We start from the raw sequence: 24,166 nt of genomic DNA, 5'->3' as shown, positions 1-24,166 counted from the left end.
CTATATATTCAAAGAAACTGAATGGTTTAAAGCATTTTCCATGAAAATGAAGTACAATACATCCTACAAGACATTCTGTATAATGTTGAGTCCTGTGTTTGAGCTGTCGCTGACCTAAGGGGTGGGTTTGACGCTGTCCTTGGTGCTGAAGTGGGGTGGGCCGGAGGAAGACCTTCCCCGAATGTGGAGGGGTGCCTCGCCTGAGATCATAACAAGCCCATCGGAGTTTGCATGGTTTCCTGTTTGTGAGTTTCCCAGCACTGTACTCTCCCCTCTTCCTCCTTGGTGTGGCTTTTGTTTTTCATCCAGTTCCATGAATGCTCTCAATGGGGAAAAGTTCCACCAGGCTTGGCCAAAGTGAGCTCTGCTCACTCTCACACCCCACAGCTCCATGTGGGAGCTGCCTTAAATTGATGTCATCATCACCTGAGGCCTCTGAATTCTGATCTGGAAAGAGAGACAGAACCAGGTGAGGGCTAGGCTTATAAGGAACCTGGGATTTGTAGACATAAGTGTTGGGACTGGGGAAGTGCTCAGCTTAGAGTCTACACCACCCACCACCAACTTAACTCCCGACTTAGGTAGCTTTAAAGGCATTCTAGTGAGGGAGTGTGTCTGCCCCAAGGCTTTCCCTAGGGAGTACAGTGCCTGAAGCCTTCGAAGTGGGAATACTATGAGCTCATTTCTTCAGCCCTGGAACATTCAGCCAGTTGGAATGAAATCAAGGTCGCAACAATGAGTGGTCACCTCTTGCCAAGTGACCAATCTTGGTCTCAGTCCTAGTGAGACATCCTGACTTTATGTACCTCCTGAGGTGGTGCAGTAGCTTTATTTTTCCATGACAAATGTTTAACAGAAACGTCTAAGCTGGGACTAATCGAGCCTCTAGGGCCTAACTGGCAGTTCACAGGAAGAACAGAGGCTTGAGGGACAGGTAAAGGACAGCATGGGGAAATAATCAGATAGACTCAAAATGTGGGATGCTCCTTAAGACAATCATCCTAGACTCTTAAAAAAAAAAAACAATAAATGTAAAAGGTAGGAATTGGTTCTAGATTAAAAAGACCAACGTGACGCAACAAAAGTCAGTGTGTGAAATTTGTTCATATTCCAAAAACTAGTAATCGCTCTTGGGTTCATTGGAAAAATGGATACGGGGTGATATTGTGCAATTATCATCAACTTGCTGGGAATGCTAATGGTATTTGGGGTGTGTACTGAAGTGTTTTAGGACTTTTATCATTTTATCAAATGTCATAATGTTTGCAACTAACTTCCAGGTGTTCCAGCAAAGTTTGATGAGAATGTGTATCATAGTTGTACACGCTGTGCCGTAAGACGAAAACGTGGCAGCACGTTAAACACTGGGGATTTAGGTGGGGTGTTCAGTGCACCACTATTCTGACTTTTATGTGGGTTTGAAAAGTAAAACAGTTTAGGGGCGCCTGGGAAGCTCAGTGGGTTAAAGCCTCTGCCTTCGGCTCGGGTCATGATCTCAGGGTCCTGGGATCGAGCCCCACATCGGGCTCTCTGCTCAGCTGGGAGCCTGTTTCCCCGTCTCTTTGCCTGCCTCTCTGCCTACTTGTGATCTCTCTCTCTGTCAAATAAATGAATAAAATCTTTGAACTATTTTACTTTTCCTTTTTTTTTTTTTTTAACTAACTACGTTGGCCATCAGGACATACTTGACATGGAAAGAAATTTCTGCACCTGGAGCCCCAGGGGTCTCGGGCAGGTCGACCCGACCTTGCTGCTTAGTTCCTTCTCCTCCCCCTGCTGCCACCCCAAGTTACTGCTCACTTCCCGGCAAGGCACACCTAGATGTCACCTGGACGAGCAAACCGTAAACACGACTTTGCTTTCCTCAAGGGCCCCCCATGGTAGGAGAGGACACGGGGCCTCAGCACAGCGGGAGGCGAGCGTCTCACCTGGGTTTCCGAGTCTATGTGGTCCAGGGAGGCCTGGAAGTGACTGTAGATGGAGTCCAAGTGCACGGAGTCGTCTCGATCTGGAGGGAAGAGAGCCATGGAAGCAGCCGGTTAGAAGACAAGCTCCCGTCTCTCCCTCTAAGGTCACCCGCTGCAGGGCCAGAATTTCTGCGTACTTCCCCGCACTTTTGCCTTCGTCCTTGCTCTGCCTTCCATTCACAGGAAACCGCCAATTTTTTTTTTTTTAATTCCCTCTTTTAGCTGGAGTGTTTAACCCACGTATAATTGTCGTTGCTGATGGGGCAGATTATTGTCTCCCTTATTTTGTGCTTCCTGTCTCTGTCACCCCTTTCCTGATCATCTGTTCCCCCTTTCTTGCTTTTTTGTGGGTTGACTAAAATGGTCTCCTCATTCCACGTTTCGCTTCTTTGGAATGTAAAGCCTCGATCTGTAGGAATTTTAACACGGACATTTAACCTGACAAAATGTGCAGTTCGCCACTTGGCAGAGAGGGAAATCACTGCTCGGTGAGCTCCCCCACTGCCAGGTGGTGCCTGTGCGTGTCTACACAGGCAGGTTTGAGTGCTGGAGAAATCTAGCCCATCGGCAACCTTGCGTCCCCCCGTGGTCGTGATCCAGGGCCTTACGGGAGCCACAGGTGGAAATAGGGGTACAGATGTGGAACCCACTGTTTTAGAGAAGAAAATACTGTTCTCTTTGCTCCTTTACGTCTTCCCATGTCCTCTCATGTGTGTCTGTCTCCACACTCTGAGACATTTTGAGCGCACTGAGGACTTCCAGTACCTTCATTGATGTCAAAGCCAATGTTTCGGAAGGTTCCAGGTGTGGGCCGTCCATCTTCTTCATGCCACATGTACAACTGGGACACTCTAGACTTTTGCCTGTTGACAGAAACACCGGAGAGATTCCACGATGATCAGGGAACCGGGATTTGGGGACTGGTTGGGTCCCTCTTAGCTCCGCCACTGTCTACCCCGAGGACCAATGAGTGAGGGCAGAGGGACCAGAAAAGGAGCAGGAGCTGGAGGCCAGAGGAGGAGGCGGCAGCAGCGACTCACCTTCTCAGCTCCCTCTTGGAACGGAACATGAATATGGAGAGAACACCGAGGACGAGGAGCAGGACGGCGCCGGCTGCCCCCACGAGCCCGTACACCAGGCTCTTCTGGGTGCTGAACTCACAGGTTTCCCCACTGTACCAGTGCGTGTCCGTGGTCAAGCAGCTGAGAGGAACAGAGGGGGCAGATGGAGGGAGGGAGCATTCTGAGTGAGAGGCAGCCGACAGCCACAGCCTCCCTGCCTCCGATCTGGCCCCAAGCCCGTGGGAGCTGGATGAGGAGAGGGTAAGGGCGACCTCGCTGGGGCGCAGAGCCCGGAGGGGGCGGGCAGAGGCCAAGTCCAGCTTCCACGGCACGGGCCTCAGAGAGGCCCAGGACTCAGCCCAGTACTTTTAGGTTGTGCAGCCCAGGATCTAGAGCAGTCAGCCCCGCTCTCGTGTTGCCCTGGGCTGTACCCAGGAACTGGAGACCCCCAGTGGCAACCTTTTTATCCACCCCCAACCATCACGTTCTCAGCCTCTCCCTTTCCATCAGGAAAAGCAAATCCCGTCCGGGATCCCCAGCACACACTGTGCCTCCGAAAGCGCCCTCCCCTCCCTGGAGACACCCTTCCTAAGCCCTGTTCCTCTCCTACCCACACCAACCCACAAAAATCCTCCTTCTGGAAACCTGCCCAGGCCCTGAACAGCAACTCAGGCCTTTGCACATGGGCCACTCCTTCCCCCTGGTCTCTCTCTGGTTTTGTTTCAGTAGCCAGAGCCTGCGGCTGGTCTTTTACAGGCTTTCTACCCTCCCCGTGGGGATGGGCTGCCTTCTCATTGCTTTGGCCACGGACTCTCCCTGGAAGCCGGGCTCTATCCTCCCCATCTGACTGGGAGTTTCCCAAAGCTGGGGCTTTCCTTCTGCTTCCCCAGAGCTGGTCCCAGTCCTGACTCCACTGCACAACCCCCGGGGAGGGCCCTGTCCTAGACCTGGCCTCGGGGTTCCAGAGACACTCAAGGGAGGCCAGGACTCACTAGGTCCCTGGGCCTGGAGGCGGGGTCCCGGAGGGCCGGAGACACTCACAAGCACCGAGGGCCACTGCGCTCCAGCTGGCACTTCCCGAAGTTGCAGTCCAGGGAGCTGTTGAAGCCGGGCATGCAGCGGGTGATGCAGTACGGCTTCTCTTCCTTGTATGCCAGGAAGAAGTAGGCCGCGTAGTCTTTCCCAGCCCTCTCCTGGCATTCCTCTGCGGGGCACGGAGGAGTTGTGGTGACAGGCCGCCAGGCACCTGTGTGCCTCCCCTGACCCACCCAGGAGCGCCACATCCCCACCCCCCACTCCCCGCCCCCACCCCTCCCCCGCGCCAGTCACCTACTTTCAGGGTTGTAGTCAACTATAAGATTTTGCACCTTGGTGGCAGTGTTGTTGTAACACAGTATACCTGTGGAAGGAAACACATAGAGCCCCTTGAAGCAAATTCCTTTAGTGGGGGCAGCGGAGCGGGGAGCGAAGCTGTATGATGGTCCCGCACATGGGAAGGACAGCCTCGAGCCCTGCTCCCCAGAACAATGACCCTCCAAGGGCCCGGCGCCTTCCCCATGTCTCCTCCCACGCGCACCTCCGCCAAGACCCCCACACCACTCAGGACGTTCCAAAAGCGCTCTGCATCCCAAGCCATGCTTCTGCTCGCCTTCCCACAGACCCGGGCCCCCCAGGACTGAGCCCCCCAAAGATCCCCCAGGACCCCTTCCAGCCGCTCCCTCCCTCCCTAGGAATTTACTTAAGCAGGTATTATTTTTGCTGATTTGCTCCGTGGTTACTTCCTGGATTTTTTCCGTCACTTGCTGGGTGACCTTCGAGAAAACTTCCTTGTATTCTGGGGTGAAGTTGGTCTTCAGGAGGACTTCATGTTCCACCACAATACTGCCGGCCCTGAGGAGAGAAAAGGATGTCCGTGAGCAGCCTTCCAGGTCATAACAGACGCTCGCTTCTCTGATCCCTTGTCCCGGGCACGATATGCCCTTTGCCCCCACAGGAAGGCAGAGCTGGGGGAGGGCAGTTGAAATGACCCCCCAGGGTTCCCTGGGTGAAGGCTTATTCCAGGCACAGTGCTAGGCACTTCCCCATAGGACTCACACCACGACTTGTGCCTAAGGGGACTGTCTCAAAGGTTAGGGTCTAGGCAGCCCTGTGTGGAAGTCTCAGGAAGGCTCAAGGGCAAAGATGCATAGAGGGATGGGGCCACAGGAGATGGTCCTCACGGTGCCATCAGATGCGTTCCAGCAGGGGACTGGGCAGCTGCTGGCAAGGGGTCCTTAAGACGTAGGAGGACACCAGGGACTCACAGGAGTCACGAGTTGCTGGGGGGAGGGCTGCAGAAGGTCTGTGAGCCTCTTAAGAGTGCACAAATGAAAAAAAAAGAAAAGAGTGCACAGATTGGAAGCTCATATGTGCGTATTTTCTACTCATAAACACTTCCGTCAATTCTAAAACGAATCTCTGACACCTAGAAAGTTAAAATTTTAGCCAGCGGTCTCTTCCGACTCTATGCTTAGGAGCTAGGAGCAGCCGGAGGCAAGGCCACCAAGAAAGCGTGGCTTTAGACACGCTCACAGCTTCCAGCGGCTTCTTTCCCTCGTCCCTCCCTCCACATCCCCGGAGCGGTCCATCTTCTGCGCGTGCAAAGCAGGGTCGGGAATGCCGGGAAGTCAACGAACTCCTAGCCCCTACTCTAGAATGCCAACCGCTTCTCTCACGCGCGCGTGGGTGTGGGGATCCACGGCACCCCAGGAATGAGCTGTTTGCCTTTAAAAATACAGCAACAAGTGCAGCTTCCCGTGCTTCTAATTCCAGATTCCTAAATAATGGAAGCCAAAAGCACTCTTTTGCCCTTGCTTTCTCCTTTCCACTATATTCAGAGGCTCAAACATAAATAGAAGACTGGAGGCAGGGGGCAATACTGCTGAGCAACATGAGGAGTAGAACAATCCAGGATAACAGAGTTAAATGAGAGAATGATGATACTCATATAACATACACAATAATGGAATTCAAATAGCCTGTAGAGTAACGAGTTAGAGGGGACCAGGGCAACGTGGAGCTCAAGGTCATCTTTCCCAAGAAGGACATGGGGGTCAAGAAAGCAAGGTTGGGGGCTCCTGGGTGGCTCAGTGGGTTAAAGCCTCTGCCTTCGGCTCGGGTCATGATCCCGCGGTCCTGGGATCAAACCCCGCATCGGACTCTCTGCTCAGCGGGGAGCCTGCTTCCCCCTCTCTCTCTGCCTGCCTCTCTGCCTACTTGTGATCTCTGTCAAATAAATAAATAAATAAAATCTTAAAAAAAAAAAAAAAAGCCAAGGCTGATAACCGGGCCGAAATTCTGTAGGGGGGGTAGGGCAGAATCCTGTGAGAGGGGAGTGGAAGTTAACACATTTTCCCTGGGGTTTCCTCCCAAGCTAAGTTACTGGGCTTCATCTCTGAAGACAAGTGCGGTGTCCACCACACAAGGTGAAACCTGCAGAGCTTCTCGTGTAAGAGGAAGAGTGTCTCCAGCGTAAGAGGACTTGGGTGTGAGGCCGCGCCCTCCCACCCCAGCAGTGACCCCCCCAGGCAACCCAGTGCCCGTCTCTGGGTCTCTGTTTCTTCATCTGCCTCTCTCACAGGGTGCTTAGGAGCTTCCAAATTGGAAAATATACATGAAACCGTAATTGTTGGAGTGTGTTACGGGCTGAATTGGGTTCCCCCAAAATTCGTGTGTTGAGGCCCTAATCCCCGGTCCCTCAGGATGCATCTGTATTTGGGGACAGGGTCTTTACAGATGCAAATAAGTTAAAATGAGCCTGTTGGGGTAGGTCTTAATCCAGTCTGAGTAGCGTCCTTGTAAGAAGAGGAATTTGGCGTGGGGGGCACCCGACTGGATCAGTTGGAAAAGTGTGTGACTCTTGATCTCAGGTCATGAGTTCGAGCCCCATGCTGAGTGAAGAGATTGTCAAAAAAACAAAAACAACAACAACAAAAAACTTTAAAAAAAAAAAGAAGATGCGGAAAATTCAGTCACACAAAGACACACGAGGCACATGCTTGAATAGAAAAAAAGCTGTAAGGATCCAGCAAGAAGATGGTTGTCTACAGGCCAGAGAGAGACACAGAAGAAACCCAACCCACCAAACACCTTGATCGGGAACTTCCAGCCTCCAGAGCCATGAGAAATAAATTTCCAATGCTTGAGCCACCCAGTCTGGGGCATTTTGTTGTGGGAGCCCTAGTCAGCTAACCTAGGAGCAGAGAACAGCCGTCTTTGTGACTGTGACTAATGCTTCCACGGCAAAGACTTTCTTCCCGGGAGCCCTGCATACTTACGACAGCTTTGTGATGTTGACCCCTTGATACTCAGGGATTCCGGAATAAACTATGTCCATCTGAAAGGCAAAGAGATCACCGTGTCATTGCAGAGGCCCCAACTTGGAGCCCGCCCGGCTTTCCCCAGGAGCTCGGGAAAGCAGACGGCGGGCGGATGTGCTGCGCCTCGCACTCCCTGTCCCGCGCTGGCAGTGGCACACGGTCCCGGTGGGTCGGGCCCTCCTCAGAGACCAGCCTCGCCCCGGGGGGCCTCCACTGCCCTTTCATGGAACCTTGCTCGTGGTTGTCTTTCCACGAGCTCTCTGGCAAGCCCTGAGGAAAGGAGTGAGCTGAGAAACTCACAGACCTCTAACATGGGAACAGCCCTCACCGGCTTTCTTCACCTCCAGAGAGGACTCTGGGAGAGCTGAGTGGCCCGCGGGGACCTGCATTCCCAGGCTCACCTCCTTTGTGAATATCGCACTGAAGTTCTGGAATTTTTCAGAATCCCGGTCTTCTAGATCTTTGGAGTACTCCATACTGGTCACGGTCACGGTCATTTCCATCTGGGCAGAGACAGTCTGCGGCGGAGAGTCTAAGGGGGTCGGACAGAAGCACCGCTTACTGAGGATGGAGCCCCCTCCTGCCCTTGAGCTCCCTCCCAAGGAGACCCACACCTCCAGCAATTCTGCCCTGGGCAGGGGAGTGGCCTGGGTCCAGCACCCACATCCCCCACTCAGGTCCCACCAGGGTGCCCCCGGAGGGTGGGGAGCACACAGCACTCCTCATGGCTTTGGGGTTGAGCCCAGGGGATCTCGGGTCCTACATTCTCCATGAGAATCCCACACACTTTTTGTTTTCTCCTCCAACACTCGCTCATTCGTCTCAAGTGTATTTTATGGTAAAATTCTGTATCAGTTGGTGTTTTGTTCCAAACCAGTTCTTCTTGCTTTATTCATTTTTTTCCACATTTCAACTTTCTTACCATTGAGTAAAATGGTTGCCCCCGGAAGAGGCCATATTCCTGGGCATGTAGAAGGGCAGGAAGCGAGGCCCAGCGCTGGGGAGAGCGGGGCTCTGTGGTCTTACTCACTCATCTCAAGGCTCGAGACCACCTCCTCGCACTTCGGCCCCTGGTAGAGGCTGGTACACACACACTTGATCCCATCCCAGGAGCCGCCATTATAGCAGATTGGGATCTTGGTCTGGCACTGGTCTCCTTGGAAGCCGTTGGGGCAAATACAGGCCTGCCCGTTCCATGTCCCTCCATTTAAGCAGGTCCCTGAAAGGGACAAGGCCCCGGTTACCCAAATGTATTTGCACACTTCAGGCTCGCAACACATTCTCCCAAGCAACGCCTAGTCTGATACTCTCGTGAGACCCTGGGGTGGACGGGACAGTTAGTGCCATTCCCACTTTAGAGATGGGACAAGTGAAGTGGAGAGAGGCTTAGACACCTGCCCGAGGGTCCGTGTGGAGACCAGACTTGACCTGGTCTTGGAGAATTTCTGTATGGTTTACTTTAGCCCCGAAAACAAAGGGACAGGAAACCAAGTGTTGTCAGGAGTGAGGGACAACACAGTCAAGGCTGAGGAATAGAAAAGAAGAAACAGAAACTCGGAGTACCCAGAGGAGCTTGACCAGTCTAGATCCCAGCAAGCCTGAGAACGAGTACGTCATCGTCTCTCCAACACCTGCTTCAGAAGAGCTCATACTGGAGACTGTTGGCCATCGTGACCATTCCTGATTCCTCTTTATTTTCTGGGATGTGGAGTTTGAGGGAGGAGGTGTAACCTCCCTCAACCTGCCTGGGAAAGTGACAGCTCTGCTCCCTTTGGCTTTTCCTTTTCTTTTTCTTTTTTTCTCTCTCTTTTTAAAATTAGATTTTATTTACTTATTTGCCAGAGAGACAGAGAGCGCACAAGCAGGGGGAGGGACAGGCAGGGGGAGAAGCAGGTTCTCTGCTGATCAAGGAGCCTGAGGCAGGACTTGATCTCAGGACTCCAGGATCATGACCTAAGCGAAGGCAGATGCTCAACTGGCTGAGCACCCCTAGACATCCCTCCCTTCGGCTTTTCTTGAAAAGAGCTATACCTGCACTAACTAGTGTTCCAGGTGTGTTTGACCTAGGGAGCCACATGAGATAAGCACCTACTCGAGAAGACCAGCCCCACCTCGGCCTCCTGGTCTACTCCACCCCTCCCAGATACAGAGCATGGGGAACACACCCATGACCGTCAGGTCACACAGCCTCTAGTTAACAGGCCTTTGGTCCAAGACACTGAGGAAGAATGCAAGAGCCAAGTCAAGAGTGCCTTCCTGGTGACACGATAAAAATCCACGAATCCAAATCAGCCTCTCTCTCACTCTCTTTGCTGTGTGTTACTGAAGATGTCCGGATCTTTTGTGCTCAGCAGCAAAAGCAACTATTGGGGTGTGTGCCTTGTTGCCCAAGAGTCTACGGGGAAAGCCAACCTCCAGGGATTAAGAGGAAGATGAAGGGAGACTATCTGCCTTCAGAGAGGTGATCAGCACCAGCTGTGGACCTGGCGGTCATGCACACACTACTGGACCCCTGTGGGACTTCCTAGGGATGCAAGGTCCACACCGCCCCTCCGAGAACGCTCAGTACCTCCCCCTGACAACCAGAGAGTTCAACATGACGATGCTACACTGGAAAGACCAAAGAATGAAGCCACATAAAATAAAGGCCAGGAAAAGAATTCGCTAGAGGAAGAATTCCCAAAGTGCTGAGAAAATGCAGTAGCCAGATGCTGAAGAACTTCCTTCATCTTCCTTAAATCAAGACAGGATTGGGAAGTGCCCAAGACAGACACAGATCATATCTCTCTGGGCATATCTATGGTTCATCTAAACAAGTAAATGTCTTCAAGTGTTTTAACAAGTGTGTTTTTCTTAACTTATGGCAAAAATCCTCTCTCGCTCTGATAATAAATCTCACATGTATAAAAGAATATTCTATAATATATGTTGTATATTATATATTATATAATGAGAGTATGTTTTTTAAAAGATGTTATTTATTTATTTCACAAATAGAGATCACAAGTAGGCAGAGAGGCAGGCAGAGAGAGAGAGAGAGGAGAAAGCAGGCTCCCCGCTGAGCAGAGAGCCCAACGCGGGGCTCGATCCTAGGACCCTAGGATCATGACCCGAGCCGAAGGCAGAGGCTTTAACCCCCTGAGCCACCAGGCACCCCGTGACAGTATCTTTTAATGGTAGGTATGGACTGGGGCAAGTCTCATCCTACCCAGAGCAAAGAGAGCTGAGTTGAAGCTATAGAGACAGAGATAGACAGGGAGGCTTCAGGATATGAAAACACTCAAGGACACAGAGCAGAGCTCAGAGCTGATAAAAGTGAAACTACGTGGTTTCTATAGTGCATGAACAGTAAATAAGAAAAACTAAGTGAATGACAGCAGAGAGATAGAGGCTAACAGCATATGTGAGTACAACTGGTAACACCCTCTTCCAAAACAAAACAAAACAAAAATAAAAGAAACTTAGGACTTTAGCATGAGCAAAATATATGAAAAAACCCTTAAAAAGAAACAAAATTGAAATGAAGATAAAAATTCATGAGATTATGGGATTTAAAACACAGTGGGACAGAGTTTCCCAGAAAAAAAAGAAAGAAATGGACTGTGTACACACCTCATTGGGGACTGATGGCATCCAGGTAAAGCATGTTAAATGGCAGAGAAAACCTAGCTCAAGAGACAGAGGGCAGGACAGAGAAGACAGAGACAGGGTGACAGCCCAGATGACATCTGATCTCATGGTAAACAATTAATGGCAAAAAAAGCGTATGAAGGGGAAAAATGTGAGAACCCAAGTAGGAAACTGAAAAGAAAAGACAGCTGTAAGGGTAAAACAAGAAACTGTTTACGGGTAGTGGTTGCAGAACGTTGAGATGTGGGTGCTACTTTGTACCACTGGTCGAGCTAGTGAATACAGTACAGGTAATGGACGATATATGGCTGGAGGTGCTCCCAATACAGGAAGTAGGAGTGGTGGTGGTACCTGGAGTGGTGGTGGTTCCCGTGGTGCTACTAGCAGTGGTAGTCGAGGTGGTGGTGCTTCCTTTGGTTGTGGTGGTTCCCGTGGTGCTACTGGCAGTGGAGGTCGGAGTGGTGGTGGTCGCTGTTATGGTGGTGGTACCCGTGGTGCTACTGGTAGTGGGAGTCACGGTGGTGGTGATTCCTGTGGTGGTGGTGGTTCCCGTGGTGCTACTGGCAGTGGGAGTCGGGGTGGTGGTGCTTCCTGTGGTGGTGGTGGTTCCCGTGGTGCTACTGGCCGTGGGAGTCGGGGTGGTGGTGGTTCCTGTGGTGGTGGTGGTTCCCGTGGTGCTACTGGCAGTGGGAGTCGGAGTGGTGGTGGTTCCTGTGGTGGTGGTGGTGGTGGTGCTTCCTGTGGTGGTGGTGGTTCCCGTGGTGCTACTGGCAGTGGGAGTCACGGTGGTGGTGATTCCTGTGGTGGAGGTGGTTCCCGTGGTGCTACTGGCAGTTGGAGTCGGGGTGGTGCTGCTTCCTGTGGTGGTGGTGGTGGTGGTGGTGCTTCCTGTGGTGGTGGTGGTTCCGGTGGTGCTACTGGCCGTGGGAGTTGGGGTGGTGGTGATTCCAGTGGTGGTGGTGGTTCCCGTGTTGCTACTGGCAGTGGGAGTCGGGGTGGTGGTGATTCCTGTGGTGGTGGTGGTTCCCACGGTGCTACTGGCCGTGGGAGTCGGGGTGGTGGTGATTCCTGTGGTGGTGGTGGTTCCCGGGGTGCTACTGGCAGTGGGAGTCGGGGTGTTGGTGGTGGTTCCCATGGTGCTACTGGCAGTGGGAGTTGGGGTGGTGGTGATTCCTGATGTGGTGGTGGTTCCCGTGGTGCTACTGGCAGTGGGAGTCGGGGTGATGGTGGTTCCGGTGGTGGTGGTGGTTCCCGTGGTGCTACTGGCAGTGGGAGTCGGGGTGGTGGTGATTCCTGTGGTGGTGGTGGTTTCTGTGGTGCTACTGGCAGTGGGAGTCGGGGTGGTGCTGCTTTCTGTGGTGGTGGTGGTGATTCCTGTGGTGGTGGTGGTTCCGGTGGTGCTACTGGCAGTGGGAGTCAAGGTGATGGTGCTTCCTGTGGTGGTGGTGGTTCCCGTGGTGCTACTGGCCGTGGGAGTCGTGGTGGTGGTGATTCCTGTGTTGGTGGTGGTTCCGGTGGTGCTACTGGCCGTGGGAGTCGGGGTGGTGCTGCTTTCTGTGGTGGTGGTGGTGATTCCTGTGGTGGTGGTGGTTCCCGTGGTGCTACTGGCCGTGGGGGTCGCGGTGGTGGTGATTCCTGTGCTGGTGGTGGTTCCCGTGGTGCTACCGGCAGTGGGAGTCGGGGTGATGGTGATTCCTGTGGTGGTGGTGGTTCCCATGGTGCTACTGGCCGTGGGAGTCGTAGTGGTGGTGATTCCTGTGGTGGTGGTGGTTCCCGTGGTGCTACTGGCCGTGGGTGTCGGGGTGGTGGTGATTCCTGTGGTGGTGGTGGTTTCTGTGTTGCTACTGGCAGTGGGAGTCGGGGTGGTGCTGCTTTCTGTGGTGGTGGTGGTGATTCCTGTGGTGGTGGTGGTTCCCGTGGTGCTACTGGCCGTGGGAGTTGCGGTGGTGGTGATTCCTGTGCTGGTGGTGGTTCCCGTGGTGCTACTGGCAGTGGGAGTAGGGGTGGTGGTGATTCCTGTGGTGGTGGTGGTTCCCGTGGTGCTACTGGCCGTGGGAGTCGTGGTGGTGGTGATTCCTGTGGTGGTGGTGGTTCCCGTGGTGCTACTGGCCGTGGGAGTCGTGGTGGTGGTGATTCCTGTGTTGGTGGTGGTTCCGGTGGTGCTACTGGCCGTGGGAGTCGGGGTGGTGCTGCTTTCTGTGGTGGTGGTGGTGATTCCTGTGGTGGTGGTGGTTCCCGTGGTGCTACTGGCCGTGGGAGTCGCGGTGGTGGTGATTCCTGTGCTGGTGGTGGTTCCCGTGGTGCTACCGGCAGTGGGAGTCGGGGTGGTGGTGGTTCCTGTGGTGGTGGTGGTTCCCGTGGTGCTACTAGCAGTGGTAGTCGAGGTGGTGGTGCTTCCTTTGGTTGTGGTGGTTCCCGTGGTGCTACTGGCAGTGGAGGTCGGAGTGGTGGTGGTCGCTGTTATGGTGGTGGTACCCGTGGTGCTACTGGTAGTGGGAGTCACGGTGGTGGTGATTCCTGTGGTGGTGGTGGTTCCCGTGGTGCTACTGGCAGTGGGAGTCGGGGTGGTGGTGCTTCCTGTGGTGGTGGTGGTTCCCGTGGTGCTACTGGCTGTGGGAGTCGGGGTGGTGGTGGTTCCTGTGGTGGTGGTGGTTCCCGTGGTGCTACTGGCAGTGGGAGTCGGGGTGGTGGTGCTTCCTGTGGTGGTGGTGGTTCCCGTGGTGCTACTGGCCGTGGGAGTCGGGGTGGTGGTGGTTCCTGTGGTGGTGGTGGTTCCCGTGGTGCTACTGGCAGTGGGAGTCGGAGTGGTGGTGGTTCCTGTGGTGGTGGTGGTGGTGGTGCTTCCTGTGGTGGTGGTGGTTCCCGTGGTGCTACTGGCAGTGGGAGTCACGGTGGTGGTGATTCCTGTGGTGGAGGTGGTTCCCGTGGTGCTACTGGCAGTTGGAGTCGGGGTGGTGCTGCTTCCTGTGGTGGTGGTGGTGGTGGTGGTGCTTCCTGTGGTGGTGGTGGTTCCGGTGGAGCTACTGGCCGTGGGAGTTGGGGTGGTGGTGATTCCAGTGGTGGTGGTGGTTCCCGTGTTGCTACTGGCAGTGGGAGTCGGGGTGGTGGTGATTCCTGTGGTGGTGGTGGTTCCCACGGTGCTACTGGCCGTGGGAGTCGGGGTGGTGGTGATTCCTGTGGTGGTGGTGGTTCCCGGGGTGCTACTGGCAGTGGGAGTCGGGGTGTTGGTGGTGGTTCCCATGGTGCTACTGGCAGTGGGAGTTGGGGTGGTGGTGATTCCTGATGTGGTGGTGGTTCCCGTGGTGCTACTGGCAGTGGGAGTCGGGGTGATGGTGGTTCCGGTGGTGGTGGTGGTTCCCGTGGTGCTACTGGCAGTGGGAGTCGGGGTGGTGGTGATTCCTGTGGTGGTGGTGGTTTCTGTGGTGCTACTGGCAGTGGGAGTCGGGGTGGTGCTGCTTTCTGTGGTGGTGGTGGTGATTCCTGTGGTGGTGGTGGTTCCGGTGGTGCTACTGGCAGTGGGAGTCAAGGTGATGGTGCTTCCTGTGGTGGTGGTGGTTCCCGTGGTGCTACTGGCCGTGGGAGTCGTGGTGGTGGTGATTCCTGTGTTGGTGGTGGTTCCGGTGGTGCTACTGGCCGTGGGAGTCGGGGTGGTGCTGCTTTCTGTGGTGGTGGTGGTGATTCCTGTGGTGGTGGTGGTTCCCGTGGTGCTACTGGCCGTGGGAGTCGCGGTGGTGGTGATTCCTGTGCTGGTGGTGGTTCCCGTGGTGCTACCGGCAGTGGGAGTCGGGGTGATGGTGATTCCTGTGGTGGTGGTGGTTCCCGTGGTGCTACTGGCCGTGGGAGTCGTAGTGGTGGTGATTCCTGTGGTGGTGGTGGTTCCCGTGGTGCTACTGGCCGTGGGTGTCGGGGTGGTGGTGATTCCTGTGGTGGTGGTGGTTTCTGTGTTGCTACTGGCAGTGGGAGTCGGGGTGGTGCTGCTTTCTGTGGTGGTGGTGGTGATTCCTGTGGTGGTGGTGGTTCCCGTGGTGCTACTGGCCGTGGGAGTTGCGGTGGTGGTGATTCCTGTGCTGGTGGTGGTTCCCGTGGTGCTACGGGCAGTGGGAGTAGGGGTGGTGGTGATTCCTGTGGTGGTGGTGGTTCCCGTGGTGCTACTGGCCGTGGGAGTCGTGGTGGTGGTGATTCCTGTGGTGGTGGTGGTTCCCGTGGTGCTACTGGCCGTGGGAGTCGTGGTGGTGGTGATTCCTGTGTTGGTGGTGGTTCCGGTGGTGCTACTGGCCGTGGGAGTCGGGGTGGTGCTGCTTTCTGTGGTGGTGGTGGTGATTCCTGTGGTGGTGGTGGTTCCCGTGGTGCTACTGGCCGTGGGAGTCACGGTGGTGGTGATTCCTGTGCTGGTGGTGGTTCCCGTGGTGCTACCGGCAGTGGGAGTCGGGGTGATGGTGATTCCTGTGGTGGTGGTGGTTCCCATGGTGCTACTGGCCGTGGGAGTCGTAGTGGTGGTGATTCCTGTGGTGGTGGTGGTTCCCGTGGTGCTACTGGCCGTGGGTGTCGGGGTGGTGGTGATTCCTGTGGTGGTGGTGGTTTCTGTGTTGCTACTGGCAGTGGGAGTCGGGGTGGTGCTGCTTTCTGTGGTGGTGGTGGTGATTCCTGTGGTGGTGGTGGTTCCCGTGGTGCTACTGGCCGTGGGAGTTGCGGTGGTGGTGATTCCTGTGCTGGTGGTGGTTCCCGTGGTGCTACTGGCAGTGGGAGTCGGGGTGGTGGTGATTCCTGTGGTGGTGGTGGTTCCCGTGGTGCTACTGGCCGTGGGAGTCGCGGTGGTGGTGATTCCTGTGCTGGTGGTGGTTCCCGTGGTGCTACCGGCAGTGGGAGTCGGGGTGATGGTGATTCCTGTGGTGGTGGTGGTTCCCGTGGTGCTACTGGCCGTGGGAGTCGTAGTGGTGGTGATTCCTGTGGTGGTGGTGGTTCCCGTGGTGCTACTGGCCGTGGGTGTCGGGGTGGTGGTGATTCCTGTGGTGGTGGTGGTTTCTGTGTTGCTACTGGCAGTGGGAGTCGGGGTGGTGCTGCTTTCTGTGGTGGTGGTGGTGATTCCTGTGGTGGTGGTGGTTCCCGTGGTGCTACTGGCCGTGGGAGTTGCGGTGGTGGTGATTCCTGTGCTGGTGGTGGTTCCCGTGGTGCTACTGGCAGTGGGAGTAGGGGTGGTGGTGATTCCTGTGGTGGTGGTGGTTCCCGTGGTGCTACTGGCCGTGGGAGTCGTGGTGGTGGTGATTCCTGTGGTGGTGGTGGTTCCCGTGGTGCTACTGGCCGTGGGAGTCGTGGTGGTGGTGATTACTGTGTTGGTGGTGGTTCCGGTGGTGCTACTGGCCGTGGGAGTCGGGGTGGTGCTGCTTTCTGTGGTGGTGGTGGTGATTCCTGTGGTGGTGGTGGTTCCCGTGGTGCTACTGGCCGTGGGAGTCGCGGTGGTGGTGATTCCTGTGCTGGTGGTGGTTCCCGTGGTGCTACCGGCAGTGGGAGTCGGGGTGATGGTGATTCCTGTGGTGGTGGTGGTTCCCATGGTGCTACTGGCCGTGGGAGTCGTAGTGGTGGTGATTCCTGTGGTGGTGGTGGTTCCCGTGGTGCTACTGGCCGTGGGTGTCGGGGTGGTGGTGATTCCTGTGGTGGTGGTGGTTTCTGTGTTGCTACTGGCAGTGGGAGTCGGGGTGGTGCTGCTTTCTGTGGTGGTGGTGGTGATTCCTGTGGTGGTGGTGGTTCCCGTGGTGCTACTGGCCGTGGGAGTTGCGGTGGTGGTGATTCCTGTGCTGGTGGTGGTTCCCGTGGTGCTACTGGCAGTGGGAGTAGGGGTGGTGGTGATTCCTGTGGTGGTGGTGGTTCCCGTGGTGCTACTGGCCGTGGGAGTCGTGGTGGTGGTGATTCCTGTGGTGGTGGTGGTTCCCGTGGTGCTACTGGCCGTGGTAGTCACGGTGGTGGTGCTACCTGTGGTTGTGGTGGTTCCTGTGGTGCTACTGGCAGTGGGAGTCGGAGTGGCGCTGCTTCCTGTGGTGGTGGTGGTGGTGGTGGTGCCGGTTCCCGGGGTGCTACTGGCAGTGGAGGTCAGAGTGGTGGTGGTCGCTGTGATAGTGGTGGTTCCCGTGGTGCTACTGGCAGTGGGAGTCGGAGTGGTGGTGATTCCTGTGTTGGTGGTGGTTCGTGTGGTGCTACTGGCCGTGGGAGTCGGGGTGGTGGTGATACCTGTGGTGGTGGTGGTTCCCGGGGTGCTACTGGCAGTGGGAGTCGGGGTGTTGGTGGTGGTTCCCGTGGTGCTACTGGCAGTGGGAGTTGGGGTGGTGGGGATTCCTGTGGTGGTGGTGGTGGTTCCTGTGGTGCTACTGGCAGTTGGAGTCGGGGTGGCGCTGCTTCCTGTGGTGGTGGTGGTGGTTCCCGTGGTGCTACTGGCAGTGGAGGTCGGAGTGGTGGTGGTCGCTGTGATGGTGGTGGTACCCGTGGTGCTACTGGCAGTGGGAGTTGGGGTGGTGGTGATTCCTGTGGTGGTGGTGGTTCCCGTGGTGCTACTGGCCGTGGGAGTCGGGGTGGTGGTGATTCCTGTGATGGTGGTGGTTCCCGTGGTGCTACTGGCAGTGGGAGTCGTGGTGGTGGTGATTCCTGTGGTGGTGGTGGTTCCCGTGGTGCTACTGGCAGTGGGAGTCGGGGTGGTGGTGATTCCTATGGTGGTGGTGGTTCCCGTGGTGCTACTGGCCGTGGGAGTCGGGGTGGTGGTGATTCCTGTGGTGGTGGTGGTTCCCGTGGTGCTACTGGCAGTGGGAGTCAAGGTGGTGGTGATTCCTGTGGTGGTGGTGGTTCCTGTGGTGCTACTGGCAGTTGGAGTCGGGGTGGTGCTGCTTCCTGTGGTGGTGGTGGTGGTGGTGGTGGGTATTCCTGTGGTGGTGGTGGTTCCCGTGGTGCTACTGGCAGTGGGAGTCGGGGTGGTGCTGCTTCCTGTGGTGGTGGTGGTTCCCGTGGTGATACTGGCCGTGGGAGTCGGGGTGGTGGTGATTCCTGTGGTGGTGGTGGTTCCCGTGGTGCTACTGGCAGTGGGAGTCACGGTGGTGGTGATTCCTGTGGTGGTGGTGGTTCCCGTGGTGCTACTGGCAGTGGGAGTCATGGTGGGGGTGATTCCTGTGGTGGTGGTGGTTCCCTTGGTGCTACTGGCAGTGGTAGTCGGGGTGGTGGTGATTCCTGTGTTGGTGGTGGTTCCCGTGGTGCTACTGGCAGTGGGAGTCACGGTGGTGGTGATTCCTGTGGTGGTGGTGGTTCCCGTGGTGCTACTGGCAGTGGGAGTCGGGGTGGTGGTGATTCCTGTGGTGGTGGTGGTTCCCGTGGTGCTACTGGCCGTGGGAGTCGGGGTGGTGGTGATTCCTGTGATGGTGGTGGTTCCCGTGGTGCTACTGGCAGTGGGAGTCGTGGTGGTGGTGATTCCTGTGGTGGTGGTGGTTCCCGTGGTGCTACTGGCAGTGGGAGTCGGGGTGGTGGTGATTCCTATGGTGGTGGTGGTTCCCGTGGTGCTACTGGCCGTGGGAGTCGGGGTGGTGGTGATTCCTGTGGTGGTGGTGGTTCCCGTGGTGCTACTGGAAGTGGGAGTCGGGGTGGTGGTGATTCCTGTGGTGGTGGTGGTTCCCGTGGTGCTACTGGAAGTGGGAGTCGGGGTGGTGGTGATTCCTGTGGTGGTGGTCACCGGGGTGCTACTGGCAGTGGGAGTCGAGGTGGTGGTGATTCCTGTGGTGGTGGTGGTTCCTGTGGTGCTACTGGCAGTGGGAGTCGGGGTGGTGGTGATTCCTGTGGTGGTGGTGGTGGTGGTAGTGGTGGTTCCCGTGGTGCTACTGGCAGTGGGAGTTGGGGTGGTGGTGATTCCTGTGGTGGTGGTGGTTCCCGTGGTGCTACTGGCAGTGGGAGTCGGGGTGGTGGTGATTCCTGTGGTGGTGGTGGTTCCCTTGGTGCTACTGGCCGTGGGAGTCGGGGTGGTGGTGATTCCTGTGGTGGTGGTGGTTCCCGTGGTGCTACTGGCAGTGGGAGTCACGGTGGTGGTGCTTCCTGTGCTGGAGATGGTTCCCGTGGTGCTACTGGCAGTAGGAGTCGGAGTGGCTCTGCTTCCTGTGGTGGTGGTGGTGGTGGTGGTGGTTCCCGTGGTGCTACTGGCAGTGGAGGTCGGAGTGGTGGTGGTCGCTGTGATGGTGGTGGTACCAGTGGTGCTACTGGCCGTGGGAGTTGGAGTGGTGGTGATTCCTGTGGTGGTGGTGGTTCCCGTGGTGCTACTGGCAGTGGGAGTCGCGGTGGTGGTGATTCCTGTGGTGGTGGTGGTTCCCGTGGTGCTACTGGCCGTGGGAGTCGGGGTGGTGGTGATTCCTGTGGTGGTGGTGGTTCCCGTGGTGCTACTGGCAGTGGGAGTCGGGGTGGTGGTGATTCCTGTGGTGGTGGTGGTTCCCGTGGTGCTACTGGCAGTGGGAGTCACGGTGGTGGTGATTTCTGTGGTAGTGGTGGTTCCCATGGTGCTACTGGCAGTGGGAGTCGGAGTGGCGCTGCTTCCTGTGGTGGTGGTGGTGGTGGTGGTGGTGGTGGTTCCCGTGGTGCTACTGGCAGTGGGAGTCGGGGTGGTGGTGATTCCTGTGATGGTGGTGGTTCCCGTGGTGCTACTGGCAGTGGGAGTCGTGGTGATGGTGATTCCTGTGGTGGTGGTGGTTCCCGTGGTGCTACTGGCAGTGGGAGTCGGGGTGGTGGTGATTCCTATGGTGGTGGTGGTTCCCGTGGTGCTACTGGCCGTGGGAGTCGGGGTGGTGGTGATTCCTGTGGTGGTGGTGGTTCCCGTGGTGCTACTGGCGGTGGGAGTCGGGGTGTTCGTGGTGGTTCCCGTGGTGCTACTGGCAGTGGGAGTTGGGGTGGTGGTGATTCCTGTGGTGGTGGTGGTTCCCGTGGTGCTACTGGCAGTGGGAGTTGGGGTGGTGGTGATTCCTGTGGTGGTGGTGGTTCCCGTGGTGCTACTGGCAGTGGGAGTCGTGGTGGTGGTGATTCCTGTGGTGGTGGTGGTTCCCGTGGTGCTACTGGCAGTGGGAGTCGGGGTGGTGGTGATTCCTGTGGTGGTGGTGGTTCCCGTGGTGCTACTGGCAGTGGGAGTCGGGGTGGTGGTGATTCCTGTGGTGGTGGTGGTTCCCGTGGTGCTACTGGCCGTGGGAGTCGGGGTGGTGGTGATTCCTGTGGTGGTGGTGGTTCCCGTGGTGCTACTGGCAGTGGGAGTCGGGGTGGTGGTGATTCCTGTGGTGGTGGTGGTTCCCGTGGTGCTACTGGCCGTGGGAGTCGGGGTGTTGGTGGTGTTTCCCGTGGTGCTACTGGCAGTGGGAGTTGGGGTGGTGGTGATTCCTGTGGTGGTGGTGGTTCCCGTGGTGCTACTGGCAGTGGGAGTCGGGGTGGTGGTGATTCCTGTGGTGGTGGTGGTTCCCGTGGTGCTACTGGCAGTGGGATTCGCGGTGGTGGTGATTCCTATGGTGGTGGTGGTTCCCGTGGTGCTACTGGCCGTGGTAGTCGGGGTGGTGGTGATTCCTGTGGTGGTGGTGGTTCCCGTGGTGCTACTGGCCGTGGGAGTCGGGGTGTTGGTGGTGGTTCCCGTGGTGCTACTGGCAGTGGGAGTTGGGGTGGTGGTGATTCCTGTGGTGGTGGTGGTTCCTGTGGTGCTACTGGCAGTTGGAGTCGGGGTGGTGCTGCTTCCTGTGTTGGTGGTGGTGGTGGTGGTGATTCCTGTGGTGGTGGTGGTTCCCGTGTTGCTACTGGCCGTGGGAGTCGCGGTGGTGGTGGTGGTTCCCGTGGTGCTACTGGCCGTGGGTGTCGGGGTGGTGGTGATTCCTGTGGTGGTGGTGGTTTCTGTGTTGCTACTGGCAGTGGGAGTCGGGGTGGTGCTGCTTTCTGTGGTGGTGGTGGTGATTCCTGTGGTGGTGGTGGTTCCCGTGGTGCTACTGGCCGTGGGAGTTGCGGTGGTGGTGATTCCTGTGCTGGTGGTGGTTCCCGTGGTGCTACTGGCAGTGGGAGTAGGGGTGGTGGTGATTCCTGTGGTGGTGGTGGTTCCCGTGGTGCTACTGGCCGTGGGAGTCGTGGTGGTGGTGATTCCTGTGGTGGTGGTGGTTCCCGTGGTGCTACTGGCCGTGGTAGTCACGGTGGTGGTGCTACCTGTGGTTGTGGTGGTTCCTGTGGTGCTACTGGCAGTGGGAGTCGGAGTGGCGCTGCTTCCTGTGGTGGTGGTGGTGGTGGTGGTGCCGGTTCCCGGGGTGCTACTGGCCGTGGGAGTTGCGGTGGTGGTGATTCCTGTGCTGGTGGTGGTTCCCGTGGTGCTACTGGCAGTGGGAGTAGGGGTGGTGGTGATTCCTGTGGTGGTGGTGGTTCCCGTGGTGCTACTGGCCGTGGGAGTCGTGGTGGTGGTGATTCCTGTGGTGGTGGTGGTTCCCGTGGTGCTACTGGCCGTGGTAGTCACGGTGGTGGTGCTACCTGTGGTTGTGGTGGTTCCTGTGGTGCTACTGGCAGTGGGAGTCGGAGTGGCGCTGCTTCCTGTGGTGGTGGTGGTGGTGGTGGTGCCGGTTCCCGGGGTGCTACTGGCAGTGGAGGTCAGAGTGGTGGTGGTCGCTGTGATAGTGGTGGTACCCGTGGTGCTACTGGCAGTGGGAGTCGGAGTGGTGGTGATTCCTGTGTTGGTGGTGGTTCGCGTGGTGCTACTGGCCGTGGGAGTCGGGGTGGTGGTGATACCTGTGGTGGTGGTGGTTCCCGGGGTGCTACTGGCAGTGGGAGTCGGGGTGTTGGTGGTGGTTCCCGTGGTGCTACTGGCAGTGGGAGTTGGGGTGGTGGGGATTCCTGTGGTGGTGGTGGTGGTTCCTGTGGTGCTACTGGCAGTTGGAGTCGGGGTGGCGCTGCTTCCTGTGGTGGTGGTGGTGGTTCCCGTGGTGCTACTGGCAGTGGAGGTCGGAGTGGTGGTGGTCGCTGTGATGGTGGTGGTACCCGTGGTGCTACTGGCAGTGGGAGTTGGGGTGGTGGTGATTCCTGTGGTGGTGGTGGTTCCCGTGGTGCTACTGGCCGTGGGAGTCGGGGTGGTGGTGATTCCTGTGATGGTGGTGGTTCCCGTGGTGCTACTGGCAGTGGGAGTCGTGGTGGTGGTGATTCCTGTGGTGGTGGTGGTTCCCGTGGTGCTACTGGCAGTGGGAGTCGGGGTGGTGGTGATTCCTATGGTGGTGGTGGTTCCCGTGGTGCTACTGGCCGTGGGAGTCGGGGTGGTGGTGATTCCTGTGGTGGTGGTGGTTCCCGTGGTGCTACTGGCCGTGGGAGTCAAGGTGGTGGTGATTCCTGTGGTGGTGGTGGTTCCTGTGGTGCTACTGGCAGTTGGAGTCGGGGTGGTGCTGCTTCCTGTGGTGGTGGTGGTGGTGGTGGTGGGTATTCCTGTGGTGGTGGTGGTTCCCGTGGTGCTACTGGCAGTGGGAGTCGGGGTGGTGCTGCTTCCTGTGGTGGTGGTGGTGGTGGTGGTGGGTATTCCTGTGGTGGTGGTGGTTCCCGTGGTGCTACTGTCCGTTGGAGTCGGGGTGGTGATGCTTCCTGTGGTGGTGGTAGTGGTGGTGGTGATTCCTGTGGTGGTGGTGGATCCCGTGGTTCTACTGGCAGTGGAGGTCAGAATGGTGGTGGTTGCTGTTATGGTGGTGGTACCCGTGGTGCTACTGGCAGTGGGAGTGGGAGTGGTGGTGATTCCTGAGGTGGTGGTGGTTCCCGTGGTGCTACTGGCAGTTGGAGTCACGATGGTGGTGATTCCTGTGGTGCTGGTGGTTCCCGAGGTGCTACTGGCAGTGGGAGTCGGGGTGATGGTGATTTCTGTGTTGGTGGTGGTTCCCGTGGTGCTACTGGCAGTGGGAGTCGTGGTGGTGGTGATTCCTGTGGTGGTGGTGGTTCCCGTGGTGCTACTGGCCGTGGGAGTAGGGGTGTTGGTGGTGGTTCCCGTGGTGCTACTGGCAGTGGGAGTCGGGGTGGTGCTTATTCCTGTGGAGGTGGTGGTTCCCGTGGTGCTACTGGCAGTGGGAGTCAAGGTGGTGGTGATTCCTGTGGTGGTGGTGGTGGTTCCTGTGGTGCTACTGGCAGTTGGAGTCGGGGTGGTGCTTCTTCCTGTGGTGGTGGTGGTGGTGGTGGTGGGTATTCCTGTGGTGGTGGTGGTTCCCGTGGTGCTACTGGCAGTGGGAGTCAGGGTGGTGCTGCTTCCTGTGGTGGTGGTGGTTCCGGTGGTGATACTGGCAGTGGGAGTCGGGGTGGTGGTGATTCCTGTGGTGGTGGTGGTTCCCGTGGTGCTACTGGCAGTGGGATTCGCGGTGGTGGTGATTCCTATGGTGGTGGTGGTTCCCGTGGTGCTACTGGCCGTGGTAGTCGGGGTGGTGGTGATTCCTGTGGTGGTGGTGGTTCCCGTGGTGCTACTGGCCGTGGGAGTCGGGGTGTTGGTGGTGGTTCCCGTGGTGCTACTGGCAGTGGGAGTTGGGGTGGTGGTGATTCCTGTGGTGGTGGTGGTTCCTGTGGTGCTACTGGCAGTTGGAGTCGGGGTGGTGCTGCTTCCTGTGTTGGTGGTGGTGGTGGTGGTGATTCCTGTGGTGGTGGTGGTTCCCGTGTTGCTACTGGCCGTGGGAGTCGCGGTGGTGGTGGTGGTTCCCGTGGTGCTACTGACCGTGGGTGTCACGGTGGTGGTGATTCCTGTGGTGGTGGTGGTTTCTGTGTTGCTACTGGCAGTGGGAGTCGGGGTGGTGCTGCTTTCTGTGGTGGTGGTGGTGATTCCTGTGGTGGTGGTGGTTCCCGTGGTGCTACTGGCCGTGGGAGTTGCGGTGGTGGTGATTCCTGTGCTGGTGGTGGTTCCCGTGGTGCTACTGGCAGTGGGAGTAGGGGTGGTGGTGATTCCTGTGGTGGTGGTGGTTCCCGTGGTGCTACTGGCCGTGGGAGTCGTGGTGGTGGTGATTCCTGTGGTGGTGGTGGTTCCCGTGGTGCTACTGGCCGTGGTAGTCACGGTGGTGGTGCTACCTGTGGTTGTGGTGGTTCCTGTGGTGCTACTGGCAGTGGGAGTCGGAGTGGCGCTGCTTCCTGTGGTGGTGGTGGTGGTGGTGGTGCCGGTTCCCGGGGTGCTACTGGCCGT

General features: G+C 57.3%; 1 protein-coding gene across 1 annotated transcript in view; it reads right to left on the bottom strand.

Annotated features, from left to right (window-relative positions):
- Positions 1-381: 381 nt before the first annotated feature.
- LOC122896054 (mucin-17-like) overlaps positions 382-24,166 on the bottom strand; it is a 31,923-nt gene continuing 8,138 nt past the window's right edge. Inside the window, exons 3-21 of the mRNA XM_044233995.1 lie at positions 21,841-22,085; positions 21,464-21,645; positions 21,149-21,322; positions 19,177-19,258; positions 17,314-17,469; positions 16,937-17,118; positions 13,951-14,074; positions 13,384-13,533; positions 11,368-11,547; positions 8,417-8,605; positions 7,788-7,918; positions 7,345-7,403; positions 4,767-4,918; positions 4,362-4,427; positions 4,070-4,232; positions 3,008-3,169; positions 2,733-2,830; positions 1,929-2,008; positions 382-447 (exon numbers count right to left, since the gene is read on the bottom strand). Of these exons, the coding sequence (XP_044089930.1) occupies positions 406-447; positions 1,929-2,008; positions 2,733-2,830; positions 3,008-3,169; positions 4,070-4,232; positions 4,362-4,427; positions 4,767-4,918; positions 7,345-7,403; positions 7,788-7,918; positions 8,417-8,605; positions 11,368-11,547; positions 13,384-13,533; positions 13,951-14,074; positions 16,937-17,118; positions 17,314-17,469; positions 19,177-19,258; positions 21,149-21,322; positions 21,464-21,645; positions 21,841-22,085 (2,617 nt within the window). The 3' untranslated portion in view covers positions 382-405. The remainder of the gene's footprint in view (positions 448-1,928; positions 2,009-2,732; positions 2,831-3,007; positions 3,170-4,069; positions 4,233-4,361; positions 4,428-4,766; positions 4,919-7,344; positions 7,404-7,787; positions 7,919-8,416; positions 8,606-11,367; positions 11,548-13,383; positions 13,534-13,950; positions 14,075-16,936; positions 17,119-17,313; positions 17,470-19,176; positions 19,259-21,148; positions 21,323-21,463; positions 21,646-21,840; positions 22,086-24,166) is intronic.

The sequence above is a fragment of the Neovison vison genome, chromosome 14 (assembly GCF_020171115.1).
Source record: "Neovison vison isolate M4711 chromosome 14, ASM_NN_V1, whole genome shotgun sequence".
NCBI classification, from domain to species: Eukaryota; Metazoa; Chordata; class Mammalia; order Carnivora; family Mustelidae; genus Neogale; species Neogale vison.
The sequence above is the reverse complement of the archived record's forward strand: the minus strand, read 5'-3'. Positions and strand labels throughout refer to the sequence as shown.